This window comes from Prionailurus bengalensis, chromosome B1, assembly GCF_016509475.1.
Source record: "Prionailurus bengalensis isolate Pbe53 chromosome B1, Fcat_Pben_1.1_paternal_pri, whole genome shotgun sequence".
Classification (NCBI taxonomy): Eukaryota; Metazoa; Chordata; class Mammalia; order Carnivora; family Felidae; genus Prionailurus; species Prionailurus bengalensis.
The window spans coordinates 187,289,603-187,308,016 of NC_057344.1; the positions used below are offsets into that span (position 1 = coordinate 187,289,603).

General features: G+C 40.9%; 1 protein-coding gene across 3 annotated transcripts in view; it reads left to right on the top strand.

Moving 5' to 3' along the window:
* The window catches only part of PPARGC1A (PPARG coactivator 1 alpha), a 462,659-nt gene that overhangs the window by 345,787 nt on the left and 98,458 nt on the right, over positions 1–18,414 (top strand). For 2 of the 3 annotated variants that reach the window (XM_043572869.1, XM_043572871.1), the window contains exon 1: positions 15,504–15,651. The exons of the other annotated variant lie outside the window; for it this stretch is intronic. In XM_043572869.1, the coding sequence (XP_043428804.1) occupies positions 15,604–15,651 (48 nt within the window). In that variant the 5' untranslated portion in view covers positions 15,504–15,603. Of the gene's footprint in view, positions 1–15,503; positions 15,652–18,414 lie in introns of those variants that run through there. 3 annotated transcript variants of the gene reach the window in all.

Genomic DNA, 18,414 nt, shown 5'->3' on the forward strand with positions numbered 1-18,414 from the left:
CGGCACAGTGGCTGGCACATATTCACCGAATGTTGGATATCATTGCTTTATTGCTATTATTTTTACTCCAGCTCAAGTAGCTATGACCCATGATGCTCAGAACATTAGAGAAGACCCTATTCTTTAAAGTTGAAGGAGGATGGGGGAAGCAGGAGCACCTTGCTTGGTTTCTCATTCTTCAGACTTGTTTATTACAGTGGTAGGTTACCATGGAAACTTTAGGGATTAAGATGGCATTATTGAGTTAAGCATGCAATGAACACCTCGGGAAAAGAAAGCTATAACATGTATGTGTGCCGCTGAGCAGTTTCCAGGCGAAAGGGTTATTTGGGGGTAAGGAGGGGATGGCAGTTGCCGACTTGCTTGTCTCACAGTTTCCTGAATTCTCTAAGAGAATTGTGACCAAGGGTTGAAACTGTGACCATCGGCCTGTGTTTGCCCCTTTGCAGACCATTCCATAAGTCGACAGCAGTTATGGCCAGAATTTCAAAATGGGAAGCCGCTCTTTACGTAGCAGGGAGTGTGGCTTTTTCAAAATAGGTTCTGAAGTCGAAAAGAACTCCGAGTGTTTTTTGAGAAGGGTTGACCTCCTTTCATGCCACTTACTGTGAATTAAAGCTGTGAGGGAGAACGAGTTTGGGCATGTGGTACAGCACTGAGGGCTGCTGCTGCCAGGGAACAAGATTTGTGTTTCTAAGGAGATACAACAAAAAGGAGAATGCTTTAAGAGCCAGCGGCTGTCAGAGTGTAAAAGTATCTACGTTCAGAAAGGGAAATAGAAGTTGAATTAAGTAATTTTACACACACGTTACAGGGTGCCCTTCTGCTAGTAATTCCTAAATGCAAAAGCAAATAGTTGTGGCCACAGAGGGCTTAGTACATCTCAGCTGATTTTAGTTCTCAGACCCAAACTGGATACGGTTGGTATTGACCTGCTCTCTGCATGTGATTTTAAGACGATCTGACTTTTGTCTGTCATTTTGTTGGGTCGTATTAGTACCAGGGGACAAAGGGTGACATGTCCCCGCAGAGGGGTGGGGCAGCCACTTGACAATCTATTTTGAATAAATGAGAGGAGGAAAACCTTCGTCGGACCAACGGGGGCAGCAAACAGAATCCTCGCTCGGTAGCTTCGATGCCAGCTTCAGCCAGTTTGCAAATGTGCGGTCCGTTATTAGTATCGAAGAATGTCCTGGATGGGTTCATTGGATAAAGTATCATCACAGGACAGAAATCACAGGGAGAGCGCCCCAAGGAAAGATTACAGTACAGCTATATTTACTTAGTGCCTCTGCACTAGGGTTTTATTTTCCACAGTTGGAAAGGGAACCACCTGTCTCAACTGCTGATGTCAGAGAGCTCCCTCGAGACACAGGGCTGTTGGAAAGCACATGATACTGTATATGTTTGCTCTTACGTCCATATCTGCCTAAGATTGGGTTTCAGATTTGTGCCCTATTGTGGAGTTCATTGAACAGTGACTCTGAGGTGCCCTCCCACGTCACCATGCCCTTGTGAATTAAAAGTAGCCTGCGGAGGCCCCTGTCGTGAGTGTTCCCTCAGCTTGCAACACAAGTATTTGCACTGCAGTAAAATGAATGACATACGTCTGGGGGTTATCATCTATGGATTCAGTTTTGACAGTGAGTATCCAGAGGTATTATCTCTGCACCAGAAGCCAGTATGCTGCCGGTGTTTGGGCTTTTGTTTTATTTCTAATGATCAGGATTTTAAAAATTATATGGGGATCAGATTTGGAGGTTTTATGTGTAGATTTCTAAAGAGGCAAAAAAAAAAAAAGAGAGAGAGAGAGAGAGAAAACAGAATAGTATGTGCTTTTTTTTTTCCCTTGATGGTAGAATGTCAATATGGAGAAATTGTTGAATGAATGAAATGCTTACTGCCTAATTTGGGAGGACTAAATATTATGACCATGCATTTCAAGGGACCTATTGCATTATTATTATTTAATTTTTTTTTTTTTTCAAAAAGTTGGATAGTCACCGTTCCAGCTTTTTGTGCCTGGCGGGGGGCGAGGGGAGGAATTAGGCCTTTTAAATGTTGTTCTCTGAGGAAATGTGAGGGCCACTGCACTGCACAACTCCGGGGGGCCCCGTTTATGTCACAGTGAGGACTCACGCTTGAACTATCCCGCTGACTATATGTCCAATCCCAGAAAATATGATGCTATCAACATTACTCAAACATTACATAAAAATAGAATTGTTAACAACAATTGCAGAAGGCTCTCTATTAGTGAAGTTGTTCATTATTTTAATAGTGCCATGCATCTCAATTTGAATATCTTTACCAACTTGCAAATTATATGGCTATTACACAAAATAGGTGGAAAACGGAGTCTCTGAGAGTGTGAATTACATTCTTGGGCCACATCAAATCAATGTCCTATTAGGGATCAGAACCCGGGTTCTTAATTCCCGGCTTTCCCATGATGCACACCTTCAGTTAAATTAATATTTGAAATGATGCTTGGTATCTTTTTCTCAAATCCTAAAAATAGAGTAAATAGGATGGGCTCAGACCCCTCGGTTCATCTAATCTTTCCCCCAGTGTAGGGTTTTCCTCTGAACCATTAAAAGTGTTATAATGTATGATTGATATTAATTAGTTTTCTGTAAAGCACTGCACTCCTTAACATGAACTGAACTAGAAATAAATATATTACCATGAATTAAGATTTTATTAGTTGCGAAGAAGAATTGGATGAAGGCACCTATGTGAAATCCTAAGTACAGGCGTCAAATTGAATTAATGCCAGCACTGCCTTGAGATTAATTTGAGTGCTGAATAAGAAATAGTATACCATAACATAACTGTGTTTACTGAATCATTTTTGGCATCAGAAACTAAAGCTACATTACAGATGCAACAACAGGCTTTTCTCCCTTGGAAGAGAGAGGCGGGTGCATTTTGTAATTAACGTGGATGCTACCCTCTGAAAAATGCCTCTAGTCTCCAGGAAGAAAACCGTCTTCTTGAGAACGCCGCATCCCGGTGAATATCGGGGACTGCATACTTTGTGTTGCTCTGGCTATCTTCTGTATCCGATTAGAATTGTATAATATGATCAGCTCTATTTTCCATCCTCCCAGTCTGGAGTACTGGGGTAGACCTCACTTTATACATTTGCATCTCATTATTTTGTATATGTTTTGGCAAAGTGTGTAAAGTGTTGAAGATGTGTGTGGTTGCCCCAGGGATGTTCTGGAAGGGATTCCTGATTATGTAGGGACGATGGATTATACAGCATATAATACAGAGCTGTGCACACAGAATACTGTAAAGCTCCAGTGATCACGCTTCACAGCCTGGGATGCGAGTGGTGCCCCCTAGGGGAGTGCATTGCTGTGGCCCTCCTCTCCTACCCCATATTCATTCTGCAATTCCCCCATGCGGTAATTCACTAATTTAACTTGCATGTACCGTATCACTTGCTTGAGGGGGGAGCGCAAAACGGGAGACGGGGACTGTCAAATAGGAAGGTTCCGCACACCACGTACGTGATTTTGAATTTTCTAGGTGCCACGTTGAGAAAACGTAAATTTAATTTTAAGAAAATCTCTCGTTTTCCCCAATACATCCGCCGTATCATGTTAACATGTAGCCAATATAAATTATTAATGAGATCGTTTCCATTTGATTTTTCACGCTAACGTTTTGAAATACCATGTATATTTACATTTACAGCACATCTTCATTTTGACTAGACCTATTTCAAGTGCTCAGCAGCCATATGTGGGCGGTGGCTGCTGTATTGGACAGTACAGTTTTTAACTTATATGCCAGCTTTTCAGCATTTCATTACACAGAAAAATGACTTACAAGAAAAAAAAACAACCTTAAATATCTAAGACAAGTATAACATAGCCTTTATGTCGTTTTACCCATCTAAAAAGTGATTGTATGATCACAAGTTTTTGGGAAGAGTATGGACTCTTGGATGATTCAGTTGATAGGCCACTGGTGGCAAAATTGACTTGATATTGAAAAGTGTTTTGCTCCTGTGGCTTTGTTTTTCATGTTTCCCCCACGGGCACCATCATTTTAAAACACGGTTTGATACTTTGTGGTTCTTCTTACATTTGCAAGCTCATGGTATCTTGTCAGTTTCCACGCAACGTATGGGATGTCTTGTTTCTTAACAGAGAAAGTCTTTGCAGACTTTTGGCTTAAGTGACTTTTGTGGCCAGCACAATGGAAACAAAAACTGTTTTCCGCACTTAGTGCTTCTGGTCTCTTTCGAGGTAGAGCCAGGTCAGGACCAGTATGAGGCTGGTTTTACTTTTCTTCAGGTAAACAGAGAAGCCAACAGACACGTGGCGTCCCTGCAGCTTAGACGATGATTCTGTGTGTGCTCTCATAGAAAGTCGGCTTAATGTTAAGACTTCAAAAGAAAGTGCTCTGCTTTGTTTCTAGATTTTTTTTTTTTAAGACGAGGAAGCCAGGCAAAGTGCAAACTTACCCATCTACTATAATGGTGTTTGATGTTAAATTGAGTGTGAAGTATTTGTATGTGAATATAAAGTATCATCATTGAGTACTTTATATGTCAAGCACTGGGCTCATATACACCTCATTCAACCCTAACAGCAACCATCAAAAATGGGCATTTACACTGCCATTTTCATTGTTTAGAATGTGAGGTCAGATAGTTTAGGTACCTCACTTGGGGTCACCCAGATAGATAGATTCTAAGTGACAGATCTGCACTGACTGACCCCCAAGGTCATGTTCTCAGAGAATGGGACCACGTTTCCAAACCAAATCAGTGACAACATTCAATAATGAAGTTTGAACCATCGGCAAAATACTACAGATTTAGAGTTGGAAGTTTCCTTCACTCAATTTTTAAGAAATACGTTCAGAGGGGCACCTGGGTGGCTCGGTCAGTTTAGCATCTGACTTCAGCTCAGGTCATGATCTCACGGCTAGTGAGTTCGAGCGCCATGTTGGGGTTGGCACTGGCAGCTCAGAGCCTGGATCCTGCTTCGGATTTTGTGTCTCCCTCTTTGTTTCTCTCTGTCCCTCCCCTGCTTGTGTGTGCACTCTCTCTAAAATAAATAAACTAAAAAAAAAAAAAAAAAAAACTAAAAAAAGAAAAGAAATATATTCAGAGAATACCTAATCCTATCCTATCTTTTGATAGAAAATATACCTAGGAAGTTGAAGCGGCTTTGTCCACGGGCAAACAAACACACTTAGACATCAGGTTGCTCCACACGTACTCCCCAGTGGTTTGTCTGCGTGGTTAATGGTTCTTTTGAGAAGATAAGTTAAACATGCAGGATTTTTTTTTTAATTTTTTTTTCAACGTTTATTTATTTTTGGGACAGAGAGAGACAGAGCATGAACGGGGGAGGGGCAGAGAGAGAGGGAGACACAGAATCGGAAACAGGCTCCAGGCTCTGAGCCATCAGCCCAGAGCCCGACGCGGGGCTCGAACTCCCGGACCGCGAGATCGCGACCTGGCGGAAGTCGGACGCTTAACCGACTGCGCCACCCAGGCGCCCCCAGGATTTTTTTTTTAACAGAAGTGTAGTAATCTTTGAAACGTTGTAATATTATAGGAAGATTCTTTTCTCTTTCTCCTTCTATGCATTTTAGACTTTTTTATTGAAGTATAATGCGAATACTGAAAAGTGCATACATCGTAGGTGTTCAGCTCTACAAATGTTCGCTAACTGAACATACCCACATAAACAGCACTGACAGCAAGAAATAAACCATGGCCAGCTTTCTGGAGCCCCTCCCCACAGCCCACGTCCCCAGCTCCCCACCACTGCCAAAGGCAACCTCTGTCCAGACTTCCAAGTGTGTAAATTAGGCTTATCTCTTTCTGTACTTATTTCTATAAAGAATAGAATAAGGTATGCGCTTTTTTGGTGTGTCCAACCCCTTTTGCTTCACGTGATGTTTCTGGGATTTATGTACATTTTGATGTGTCACAGAAGTTCATTCTTTTTCATCGATGTGCTTGACTATACTCTTGAAGCGTAAAAGTCCCAACAACCTTAATATTGTAAGTGGAATTAAGAAGTTTATGGAACATTAATATCATTTCAATGGCTTTTCCCCCCCAGAACATTATCATCCCTCGTTCCATTTGGTTCAATCTAAAACACAGGAACAATACAATCTAAATACATCAACAGACAAAGGGAAAGTAGTAAATAAATCTAAATAATAAACCTAAAACACAATGACAGAGCAGTCACCTTAGCGGTGGTGATGCAAGGTACATCCCAGCAACCCACTCTCGTCCTGCGTTTTTATGCGATAGTCAACCTCAGGTAATATAATAGAGAGGACAAAGAACACCGTCTGAAAATACCCACAGGAGAGCACCGAGTTGTAGTTCCCACTTAGTAGCTTTGTATAGCTGTGCAAAAGGTTAGACGTGGCCTATTTTTAGGTGCCCTACGTGGAAGTGGGTCCACTAAGATAGATGGTGGAAAGTTAACACCTTAGGAGCTGTCAGAGATTTTTGCTTTGAAAAGAGGTAGCAAAAGAATCCTTTCTGATCATCTGCTCGGGGCAAAGGACAACCCAGTCTCCTTAAAGCGCAAGGAAGCTTTTGGCTTGTTTAAAAGGCAAACTCTTGCAAACTGCCTTTTGGAGATTAATCCATAGGCATGCAAATGAAGCTTTCCTATGTTAGCTTTCTTATGGTTTCTTTGCTCTTGGTGCAGGAAAATGGGACCGTTAAGTATGTCGTGCTAGTGAGTACTCTTTGGACATCCAGCATTGTATGAAAATAGCTGGTGGTTTATCAAGGCTTTGTCCTCACCGAGGTTTATCATTTACCTGGTCTTACTTTGCTTACTCCATTGTCACTAGGGCTCTCTCTCCAAATTTCCTATTAGGGAATTTAGTGTGCCTGTGGATGCTCACTCAGCCCTAAAGGAGGATCTCTGGCTGGGTGGCATCAGATGACTCTGAAGCATAGATCTTCCTCCTCCTGTTAGACTGGGTTGTACGTACAAAGAAAACAGCTGACTGGGAGACATTATTAACTCCCAAGGATACATCAACCAACCTGTGATACAGCCTTGGTTTAGTACATTTGCTAATAATGCCATAATAGAACATTTTAGGCACACGGCCTCTTCTCTTTCCATACCCTGCCGTAATATCTCAGGTAATTTCCCTCAAATTAAAAAGGGGTAAGGTCTCCTTTGACCAAATATAATGAATCCTTCATTTAAGCTGGGCAAGGGGGAGTGCAGTGGTGGGGGAGCATTCCAGGATTAGGAGGCAAGAGGGTTACTCTAAGTTTTTATTTCCCTAGACGCTGTAGACCTTATTCCTCTTTACAAAACCTTAAGTTCGGGATCCTTCCTCTTTTCCAAATCCTCTCTCTCCTGGTAATGTCTTTTAATCCCTGTTGTAAAACCAAATTGCATGTTAGTATGTCAAATGGCATCTCTATGCAGGCATAGTCAATAGTCGCTATCACGCGAGGTGTGTGGTTTTCATTTTTATTGTGCGAGTAGGAACTTGGTCTCACACACGACTTATGCCACTTAATAGCATTAATGACAAACAAGACGAAAACTTGCCGTTTCTCTGGGGCAACTGCTGGGCTTTGTAAGAAACTCAGGCCTGTAGAAGCCAGATTTCGCATAGTCAGTATGTGTGAAAGTAGTATATTCCTTTTCTAGAATGGTTAGGAAGTTAAATACCTATATTGCAAGGGAAGCGATGAAGCTGTGCTCTTTCAACAAAGTTGAAAACCAGCTTCCTACTCTACTTTGCACACGCTTTCTAAATTCTTGCCTTTGTGCAGTGAAACATTTGGATTTACTCTGTGCGAAGAGGTCTTTCCAGGTTGCCTGTCTCTGCCTCTGTCAAGGCAGGCATATCCTTGCGTCTGAGAGGTGGCAGGGATCTGAGATGTGTTTGAATCTGGCCATCTCCTTTGAGCGAGGCTCAGAGACATTAAGTGAACTGCCCAAAGCTGAACTGTGGGCTAGTGACACAGCTGAGTGAGGACCCATGTTCTTCCATCATCCCTTTCCTTCCATCTTGGACTGAATCAAGATCCACAAAGTTCCTCTACCTCTACTTCTCGGATAGACTTGAGCCAAATGTAATCCCTTTAAAATATATATATATATATATATATATATATATATTAATTTGAGTATAGTTGACACACAATGTTACATTAGTTTCACGTGTGCAACACAGTGATTCGACAAGTTTAAATATTATGCTATGCTCATCACAAGCGTAGCTACCATCTGTCACCATCCAAGGCTACTATAATACCATCGACTATATTCCTTTTGCTGTGCCTTTTATTCCCGTGACTACAAATCTCATGAACTTGGCCTTGGTTCCAGCCTCATTACCCCTTTTCCCACGAAAATTCTTAATAGTCAAAATAATGATCACCCAAGTGTGGGAAGAGTGATTTGCAGGAAAGGCCCATGAAACTGTGAGAACACTAACTCCAAGGGGCTAATAGTAAGAGCCTTCATTCCTGTGAGGATAGTGAGCCTTCCTGGGGAAAGAGAATGGGTCAACCTCTCCTCCGGGATACTTGGAGGGTCCAGAAGGAGCTTCCTGCCCAAGAAAAGCGCTGCACCACATGAGAGCCTGCACAGTGGCGACACATTTGGGAACAGGTGGCGTCCCAGAAGTTCACTTGCAAGTCACTGGTTTGAAACTTGGACGGCATTTTCCTCATCCTGTCCACTTCAGTTGTCTTGGGAAGAAGTCACGTCTACATCAACTCTTCCCAAACCTGCCAGGACGGCCCCTTCCTGTTCCCAGGTGCTAAAATCTCTTCCTGAGAAATCTTCTTAATAGTTTATAGTCACACCATTCTGAAGACATTTACTAGTCTTTTTCTTGGTATGTGCTTCTGAACTCTGTTAGATGCTAGAAAGGAAGGAAAAATATGGCTAACAAATAGATGCTTTTGTATAAGTAACTGAAATCTCCTTTACCCTACCAAGAATAATTACAGTTTTGAACGGAGAGTTTGTTAAACTGAACTGATGAAATTTCAAATCGAGAAACAAAGTGAAAATGCCAGGGGGATCTTGGGGCCAGGGGTTTGGGCCCACCTCTGAGGCAAGCTACTAAGACTTGATAGCTTTCCTCAACCTATAGCTCAGGGCTCAGAGGGTTTCTCAGAATGCTGAGGAGTAACTGCTCCCAGTTACTCAGGAGGCTTTGTTCTGAGTGGAGTGTGGGCTACACTCGGTACGATAGACAGAAATGGCTTCCTTGTAAACAGGTGATGAATATTTGAGACTTCCGTTGGATGCCAGGGGCCATTTCTGTTTGCTATATTCCCTGTACGTTAAGAGGGCACAGCTATATGCCTGAACCTCTAGATTTCCTTGAAAAAGGAATACTTTCTATTTTGAATACAAAAGTTATACATGTTCATCACAGAAAATTTAAAAATTACAGAAAAACATACACACACGGAAAGAAAATTAAAAAGGACTTATAATATCATCAGCCACTATTAACACCTTGCCATATGTTCTCCCAGTCCTTTCTTCTTTTCTTTGAGTAGATACATTGGCATGTAAATTTGTTTTGACTATAGTCTTTTCAAACGTAATTTTAAACCTTAGTGTATTTTGAACATTTTCTTACTTGCCATTAAATGTATTTTGCAATAGATTTTAATGTTAGCGTTGAATATACATATATAATGAATATGTAAACATATGAATATATATATGAATATATATGTGTATATACACAGACACACACACATATAAAATGCTTTATAATTTATTTAACTAGACTATTACTATCACTCATTTACCTAGCCTTCAAGTTTTCAAGTATTTTATTTGTGTATATTCATATACAAATAATATAGTATTGGGTCTCCTCACACCAAAAATCTTTGCACACATCCCCTTGTTGTGCCCTTAAGATGAATTCCTTAAGATGAATTTCCAGAAGTAGAATTTCTGGGTTTATGGGGATGCCTATTTTTAACACTTTTGATACGTATTGCCTACTTGTCCTCTAGAAACACTTGTACCCATTTGTAATCCTACCAGTAGTATTTGACATCTATTTTTGATTGAGCTGCTAAATGCAGAGGTCAATCTTAGTGAAGTGTTCTTCTTGGTTAAGAAAGTTTTCTCAAAAATCCTGTGTCTGTTGGGGCTAGCAAATATAAGGTAAGATTTTATTTAAGTCATCATAAAATTCAGCTTAGACCTGAAGCTAATTGCTTCTTAAGATAGGAATTTATTCCCTTTCTGCCTTCCCACATTTTCAGGATAGATATTAGCTCTGCTGGAATTAAATTCAAATATCAAAGCACTGGAAAAATCTACAACAGAAACAAAAGCAAAATCACCAAACCTTTCTGAGACTTAGTGATGGGAGTTAAAGAAAGAGAGAGAGAGAAAGAAAGGAAGGAAGGAAGGAAGGAAGGAAGAAAAATAAAGGAGGGAGGGAGGAAAGAGAAAGAAGGAAAGAAAGAAGGAAAGAAAGAAAGAAAGAAAGAAAGAAAGAAAGAAAGAAAGAAAACTCTTCACCTATTTCATGCTTCCATTTTGAGACTAATTGAAAAATACAATTTACTTTACTAAAGTCAAGAAAAGTTAAGCTCATTAGGACCCAAGCTCTAGAAAAAAGTACCAGGCAGAACTATTCGACGAAGAGGTTTTTTTTTCAATTTAGTAATTTGTGTACCTCAGTTTTCTCAGGCCCTTCACTAAGTTCCTTAGGGAATAAAAATATCTTCTTCAGCGAACTATTACATTACTGAGGTTTAGTGGCTCTTTATATTTTTCAATAGTGCCAAATTTAATAAAATACAATGTGCTTTATTTTCAATTTCAGTAAAAAAAAATATTGCTAAATAATCCTATGGAGCATTTCTTATTTATATAACCAATAACTCCCTGCATTATAGATGCATTAACTTGAAATAATTAAGGTAAATGAAAATGTCTGTAGATGCACAAATACGACAGAATTAAATATCAGACAAAAGCAGATTTTAACCATCCTTTTATTATTTCTTATCTTGACACCTAATAAGTATACTTTTTACTTTATGTTTAGCTTAGTCCAACTGACTGACTGCAGCCCAAATTAATTTTCACTTTTTTTTTTTTTTTTTTGGCTTTAATGTGAAAAACGGCAGGAGCAGATTCTGAGGTCTGTGTTAAAATACAGGCTGACTCAGTTGCACAGAACTGTTCTGCAGAAGGTTTTATTGGGGATAAAAGTTGTGTTGCCAAGGTTGTCTATTGCCTTCAGTTTATTTAAAAAAATAAACAAATGAATTCAAGGAAGCGTTAAAGCCATGCAGTGACTTTTCTTCTGTTTGTTTCCCCCAAGGTGCTTTGTTCACACTGACATCATCATGGCAGAACAAAGTAAGATTTGATTTGAGAGTGTTTGTGGGCTAGAGGTGTTTGATATACCCTGCTCTGCCACCAACTTTGGTGCCCTGCGTGGCCCCAGCTTCACACATGTCCCAGAGGCTCAGAGCATGTGCTCAGAAACTGACATGGGGTATCAGAATCAATCAGCCCCTCTAGGAATTAAAAGCAAGCAATTGAATGCCTGTTAGCAATGATTAACTTTAAAAACATTAGCAATTCTGGGCAGATCCCTTTCCTTTTCTGGAAGAATGCTCTAGGCAGGCAGCATTCCCAGGAATGTTAGTTTCCAGCTATGTAGACACTCTCTCGGATATAAAGTTACCTCCGGGGTCTTTGCTGGTGTTTTAACTTGGGAATGAATATTATTCTTATGTATGAAACTTCAGTCCTTCCTAGAAGGGTTTTCAGGGATCTATATGCCATTTTCAGCTGCTCTCTAAACCCTTGCTTTTTTTCTTTTTATATTTTTTCTCAGTTATAAAATGAGTACAAGATAATCTTTATTGAGTAGCTTTGAGGACCAAAATTGATTGAAATATGCTATATAAAATGCTGATCTTAATGTCAAGCTCATGTCAGCCCTGCTATATATATTTTCTTTTCCAGGTTTCTTTTTAAGTTTCAGCCTTTAATTTGTCCTCACATCTCTATTTAAGTTTATAAAAAAACAATGGGACAAAGATATTTTATACTAGTAGCTCTTTACTTCTGAGTTCTCACCTATTTGCAATAATGATGTTAAAACAAATTGTCTTTGCTGCTGTCTACTTGGGTGTTTGAGTTTGATTGTGTTTATTTAGTTTTGAAGTGATAATTGTCTGAAGCGGAGAGGGTGGGAAAAGCCTATAGTTTGGGGCAGTGGTGGGGAAATGTTACATGCTTTGTGTAATATTTTTGTTACGGAATGGAATTATCTCGAAGGTTTATTTTCTCTCTTGTTATCAACTGAGGCTAGATCTCTTGCCTTCGCTAATGTTGGAGTCTTGGGAAACGTTAACAGAGCTAGTGAGGGGAGAAATTCCACTGGGGTGGAATCTAGGTTCTGTGAAGATATGGAACATTATGGGCTCTCAACAGATGTTAATAAATACCTCTTTCTATTGTTGGGACAAAGTGGGGTTGATTTGGGTGTGAATTGTAATGGTTAGTGGAAGGACCTTGTACCTAAAAAGGGTGTGTTTTGAGGAGAAGAGGAATCCTGGTATTGGGCAAAGTTGCATTGTTTTTTTTTTTTCATAACAAATTATTTTTCATTTTTAAGGGCTGTCATCCCCCTAAAATTGTCACCTCCCTTGTGTCCATGTCCTCTGCCTTCTTGGTAGTCCTTACAATACGTTGCTGTGGACACAGTCAGATTTCAATAGATCCTTGCTGATTGAAAACAAACATTTGGAAATCTTAGAGGCAGAGCTGATGGAGAGGTATGAGGGCCGCAGGGAGAGAGGAAGAGAAAAACAGTCAAGACAGAGAAAGAATTAAATATAGACACTGCCTGGGAAGCCAGAAAAGAGCTAAGTTGGTGAGGAACTAACAGTTTATGTTCTCCTGAGAAAAGAAAAAACTGGACAGAAGAGAATTTTTAAAATCTGCAGAGCTAATTAACCAAATTATAAGACCTCTCAAATATCCCTCTCGTTCGAGTTGTAACTTTGAGATTAAAAAAAAAAAAAGAATAGTGAAAGTTACTCTAATTTGTCCCAAGGATCAATTTAAGTTTGGAATTGTCCCGTCATAGAAACTTGAGGGGAAATATGCCCTGTGCTGTAGCTTATAAATCACGTCAGTGTTTTGACTCTTAACTCCCCCTCATTGTGATGGTGAAGGGAGAAGAAAATGTATATAAAAACCACTGTAGTTTTAGTGAGTGTGCTGATTGGATTAAGAAAAAGTAGAATTAGGTGGTAAGAAAACAAGTAAGAAAACCCCAACACCACACTGTGGGCAGGTCACAATATCAAAAACAATCATACAAAATGTTCCAGTGCAGAGAACTTCTTTAAAATGTGTGAACAGAATTTAAAAAAATATATGTATATACATTTATATGCTTATAAAGATATGCATGATGGATGCCTAACCTTTGATAAAGACAGTTAAGAGTATCAGAAAAAAATCACCACGGGGATCACCTGATAATAATTAATAAACATCAACTCTTATTGGTCAACTGACCACTCTTATTTCACAGTTGGCTGTGTTGAGGGTAGAGCCAATGACCTTTGCCCTGAATTTTAATAATTTACTGCAGTTTTACATTAAATCAGAATATAATTGGGAAGAAAATTAGTGTTTCTTTGTGGGGAGTGCAGAGTAATGCCACTAATTGCATGTATAAAAGCCTTCCCGAGGTTGTATTTTCCTGTTCTTTCTTGATTTAGGAAATTAAAACTACAGTAATTTTCCGCTATTTGTAAGAGGGAAAATGTGCCGGTGAAATGTACTCAGCTAACTTAAAATGTCAAAGCTCTGGGCCATCTTTTTATGTCCAGTAATGACAAACTGTCAATTTCATCACATTTTTCAGGAATTTACTGGCAACTTGTTGCAGATATCAGAGTAGAAAAATACCTTATAACATGTGTGGTCTGAAAGAAGAGACAGTTTGATTTTTGTTTGTTTGATTTGTCTTCCTTTCACCTTTAATATCGGTGCCACTTTACAGTTAAAATGTGTCAGGGAGAATCACCATTTTTTTTTCTTTAGAAAGAGATGGACAAGAGAGAACCCATTAAATTAACCTTAGTGGAACAGGAGATTAAATTAATAGTGCTTTAAAATTATTTTTAGATACCTGGGGGATTTTTTTTTCCAGAGAAGTTATTATCAAGTAAAAGAATTGAACTGATTTTAAAGTATATTGGGTTGAAAATTTTATTAAAAACATATGTATTCACAAATTTAGATACACATGTACATTTCCCTGGAACTTGGAAGGGTTAAATCAGACCACTGTAGTGTTATGGGAAGTGTTTCTCGGCGATCCCCAGTGACTTGAGTTTGTTATGTATTCAATATGTATGTCATCATAAAACAGTGCACCTGCATTAGCCTTCATTGTCTCAGGGTAGAGGCTGGAAAAAAAAAATTAAAAAGCTCAAGAAATGAATATTTCTGCTAATAGCGTGTCAGTATTTTTCCCTTACTCCACGGACATTCTTGGTCTCAAATGCAAACTGCACAGCTCAGGCACTTGGGTTGGAATCCAGTGTTTATTCAAAAAGGCACCCTAAGGCGGCTGGGGTGGAAATGGTACACGTATGAAAAAAAAGGCAGCCGGGAAACTCAGCTGATCTGAGCACAGCGGCAGCAACTGTATTTACTAACACTTGTTTTGTGGGAGCCTATGAGAGAAATGGAAATAATTAGAAAGGACCTGAAAGGGTGGTATTTTGTTCGTTGTTCTCCTTATAAGGAGCAAAGCAAATTGCAGTAACACTTTGTGAGCTGGTGTTCCCTACCGCCACGGGGACAGCAGATTCCTGGGTAGAGGAGTTTGTTTATACCTTAACAAATACAGACTATTTTGTTGATTAAACAAGCAAAAAAAAAAAAAAATGCCTGCCCCATTCTCTGCTTTCAAACACTTCCCCCAATTAGAAAATGTCTCATAAAAATGCATCATGTGATAAGCTCTTGCTTTAGTCCCAAACCGAGCTGGAGTCCACTGGAGGTCTTAGTATTTGAATCCTTGGGGAGTGCACATTTTAGCTAAGAGTATAGTTACTCTGTGATGAAACAGGGAGCTTTGCCACTTGCTTGTTTTGGAAGGAAAATAAATTAAAAAAAGATTGCAGGGGATTTTAGTTATTATATGGCCAGGACTCCGTTTAGAGTCTGTGGCATTCAAAGCTGGCTTTAATCACAGCATGATGCTTGAAGCCTCCAAAAGTCCAAGTGTTTCCTTTCTTTCTTTCTTCTTTCCGTTTTTTTTTTTTTTTTTTTAAGCGTTACTTCACTGAGGCAGAAGGCTGCCTTTGAGTGACGTCACGAGTTTGAGCAGCAAGCTGCACAGGAGAAGGGAGGCTGGGTGAGTGACAGCCCAGCCTACTTTTTAATAGCTTTGTCATGTGACTGGGGACTGTAGTAAGACAGGTGCCTTCAGTTCACTCTCAGTAAGGGGCTGGTTGCCTGCATGAGTGTGTGCTCTGTGTCACTGTGGATTGGAGTTGAAAAAGCTTGACTGGCGTCATTCAGGAGCTGGATGGCGTGGGACATGTGCAACCAGGACTCTGTATGGAGTGACATCGAGGTGAGCTGGGGCTGGGCTCGGCACTGCAGCCAGGACTGAAGCTTCCCTCCCGATGCAATTATTCCTGTAACGGGGGGGGGGGGGGGGGGGGGGGGGGGGGGGGGGGGGAGGGCTTGGACAAGGAGAGGAGGCAGGAAAGTATCCCGGGCAGGAGCTTTTGGAAGGGAATCTCAATCTTATCTTAACTCCAATAACTTTGCTATTTTAAGGTGGCTCTGAGATGCCTTGAGCAAATCAAAGCTTAGCTGCTGTCACCCATATCTGTTGCAGTTGGAAACTCTTTCCATGTGCCTTTGGCTCTGTTTCTACTCATATGCAATATTTATGCTCTAAGATATTGATATGAATCAGAAGCTGAAGTCTTTCCAGTGGTGTTTAGTGGCCCGGTTGGAAAAATGCCATTTCTATTTATAATAAGATGAAGATAAAAATATTAAAATGGATGTGCTCAAATATAGTCAGTTTTGACTCTAGTCCGGATTTTTTTTTTCTCTTTTTCCCCTCTCTCTCTGTTCATCAGACAGAGAACTCACAAAATCCTAAATAATCCTGCTAGGCTATTTTAGATTGCTTTCCCCACAGCACCACAAACCAAGGGAGCTGATCCCTTTAAAACAGCTATATGTGGTTGAAAGATCTGGTCAGCAAATAAAAAACTATGTACATACGCCTTACGATGCAAGGTTTTGCATTAGCGTCGGTGGCAGGGAAGCCAATGGTTAAATCTCTCTGTACCACGGAGAGCTGCCTGAAGCCGGAGAGAGGAGTTTATGCAGGGCTGTGTGTGGGGCTGCTCGCTGCTTGTGTAAAAATAGACGGCAATACATCAATTCCACAGTCTCTCCTGGCCACAATTCATATAGGGGGAGAAAAGCAAGCCGTTTCCTCATAATCTCTGGAGCCTACAGTGACTAGCGGGGGGAAGGAGGGCCGCGGCATGTTTGCATTCAACACAATGGAATGTTCTCGGAAAGTTTGGGCAACTTGGGAAAGAAGCGAAACTTTCTGCGGACTGCAGCGAGATGTAGCCCAATTGCATTGCACGGGGGACCGGAGCAGCTAACAATGACTCCGGCAGAGGACTGCTAGGGCTCCCTCTGGGCAGCCGAGGGCACGTAGGGTGAGGGGGAGGATCGAGAGCCACACGTGATTTGATTAAATAAGATGTCCATGTGGTGTGGCGATACACATCTAAAGTGAAAATGATTTGGCCGGGCCGTCCGCGAATGCATTTCTCCTATCTAGCGAGGCATGCCCTGGCTGCTTAACTCTTTACCGGGTTTGCACATGTTGGCTCGGGTTGCCCTCTCCTGCCTTGGCAGCTGGTACTTGCGGATCCTGACTGTCCTTATCTTGTTGTGATTTCTCGGTAAGGTGGACTGGATAGGGCTAATTCATACGTGCTGTCGCTATTAGGAGTCAGGGTTCTAAGTGGCTTCAAAGTCCCAAGTGTCTTGGAGCAGCCGGAGCGTCCTGTGGCTGGCTGGCTGGCTGGCTGGCTGGCAGTGTGGGTCTCTCAGCTGCTGTAGTTTCATTTTTCCATCACGCATTATTCTGGATGCTGTTGGGAGTTGATCTGGAAATATGGAGGATTTCTTTTCATCACTGGAATTCCTGGAGTCGTTTTCAAGTCAGCGTCCGGACCGTTTAGAACAGTGGCCCTTTTATGTTCTTCTGAAGGAGGTGAGTTCCCGGGCTCAGCGTCCAGCCGTGGATTGAGTCGTCGGCGGAGACTGGCCAGTCGCCTCTCTGTTGCACTGGAGGCAGCGAGCTGCGAGAAGCTGTGCCTTGGCGGCCGCAGCTCTGGGAACCACCTCGGCCAGCCTAACGTGTTACGAGCAGCAGGTAGCATAGGCAGTTTTCATTTTTGGAATCGTTAATGTTTGCTGTCACCCTAAAACGTATTAGGCCCTTTTGCACGTAATGACAGGACAGCACAGTGGTTCATAAAGGCCTATATCGCTGTAGCTACTCAGAGTCCCTAGTGTTTTACAGTTTAATGAAGGCGATGTACAATAAGGTTACCAAGATTGATAGAGACAGTTCACATGACATACCCTCCACTAAGACTGTCATTCTTTACTGCCTGCCCCCCCTCCCCCCGCCCGCCCTACTCCCTTTTCCCTGTCCTCACTAATTTTTTTCTAAGAAGTAAGAATTCTTTTTTCCTTAATATAATTAATGTGGCCAAGTCCACTCTTTCTTCTCTCTCTCTTTAAAATTTACCATCAATGGCACAAAAACCTCCAAAAGGTTAATGGAGAATTATACTTAATTATGATGATTCATTATCATCAGTGCAGTTAAGCTAATTTATTGTCTGCTCCTTAACTAAGGGAAAAGTCTGTTGGGGTGAAAAAACGTACAATAATTAGCCTTTTGTGTTTAGTGACTGCTTTATCCTCTTAAATCTCATTATAAAATTAAGGCTACGGTTGTGAAATAGCTGTCATAGTTGCAAAGAGGCAGGAGAGTGTGTCTCTGTAACTGCAAGAAAGACACCTGTTACAGATGTATAGGGAAGCAGTAAATATCAGCATGTCAGAGGAGGACAGTTACAGGGCTCGGACTGTTAAGTCTGGCAGCATCCAAAGGCCAAATACAAGTTAATAACAGGGACACCTGCTATCACTAATGTGTTCTAGAGTATCGGGATAACGCCCCATTCAGAAACACTGATTTTGCTAGCATGTCCACATTGGCCAGGGCACACGCACATTTCCGACCACAACGTAAGAGCAAAAATGGGACGGAAAGAGAAAA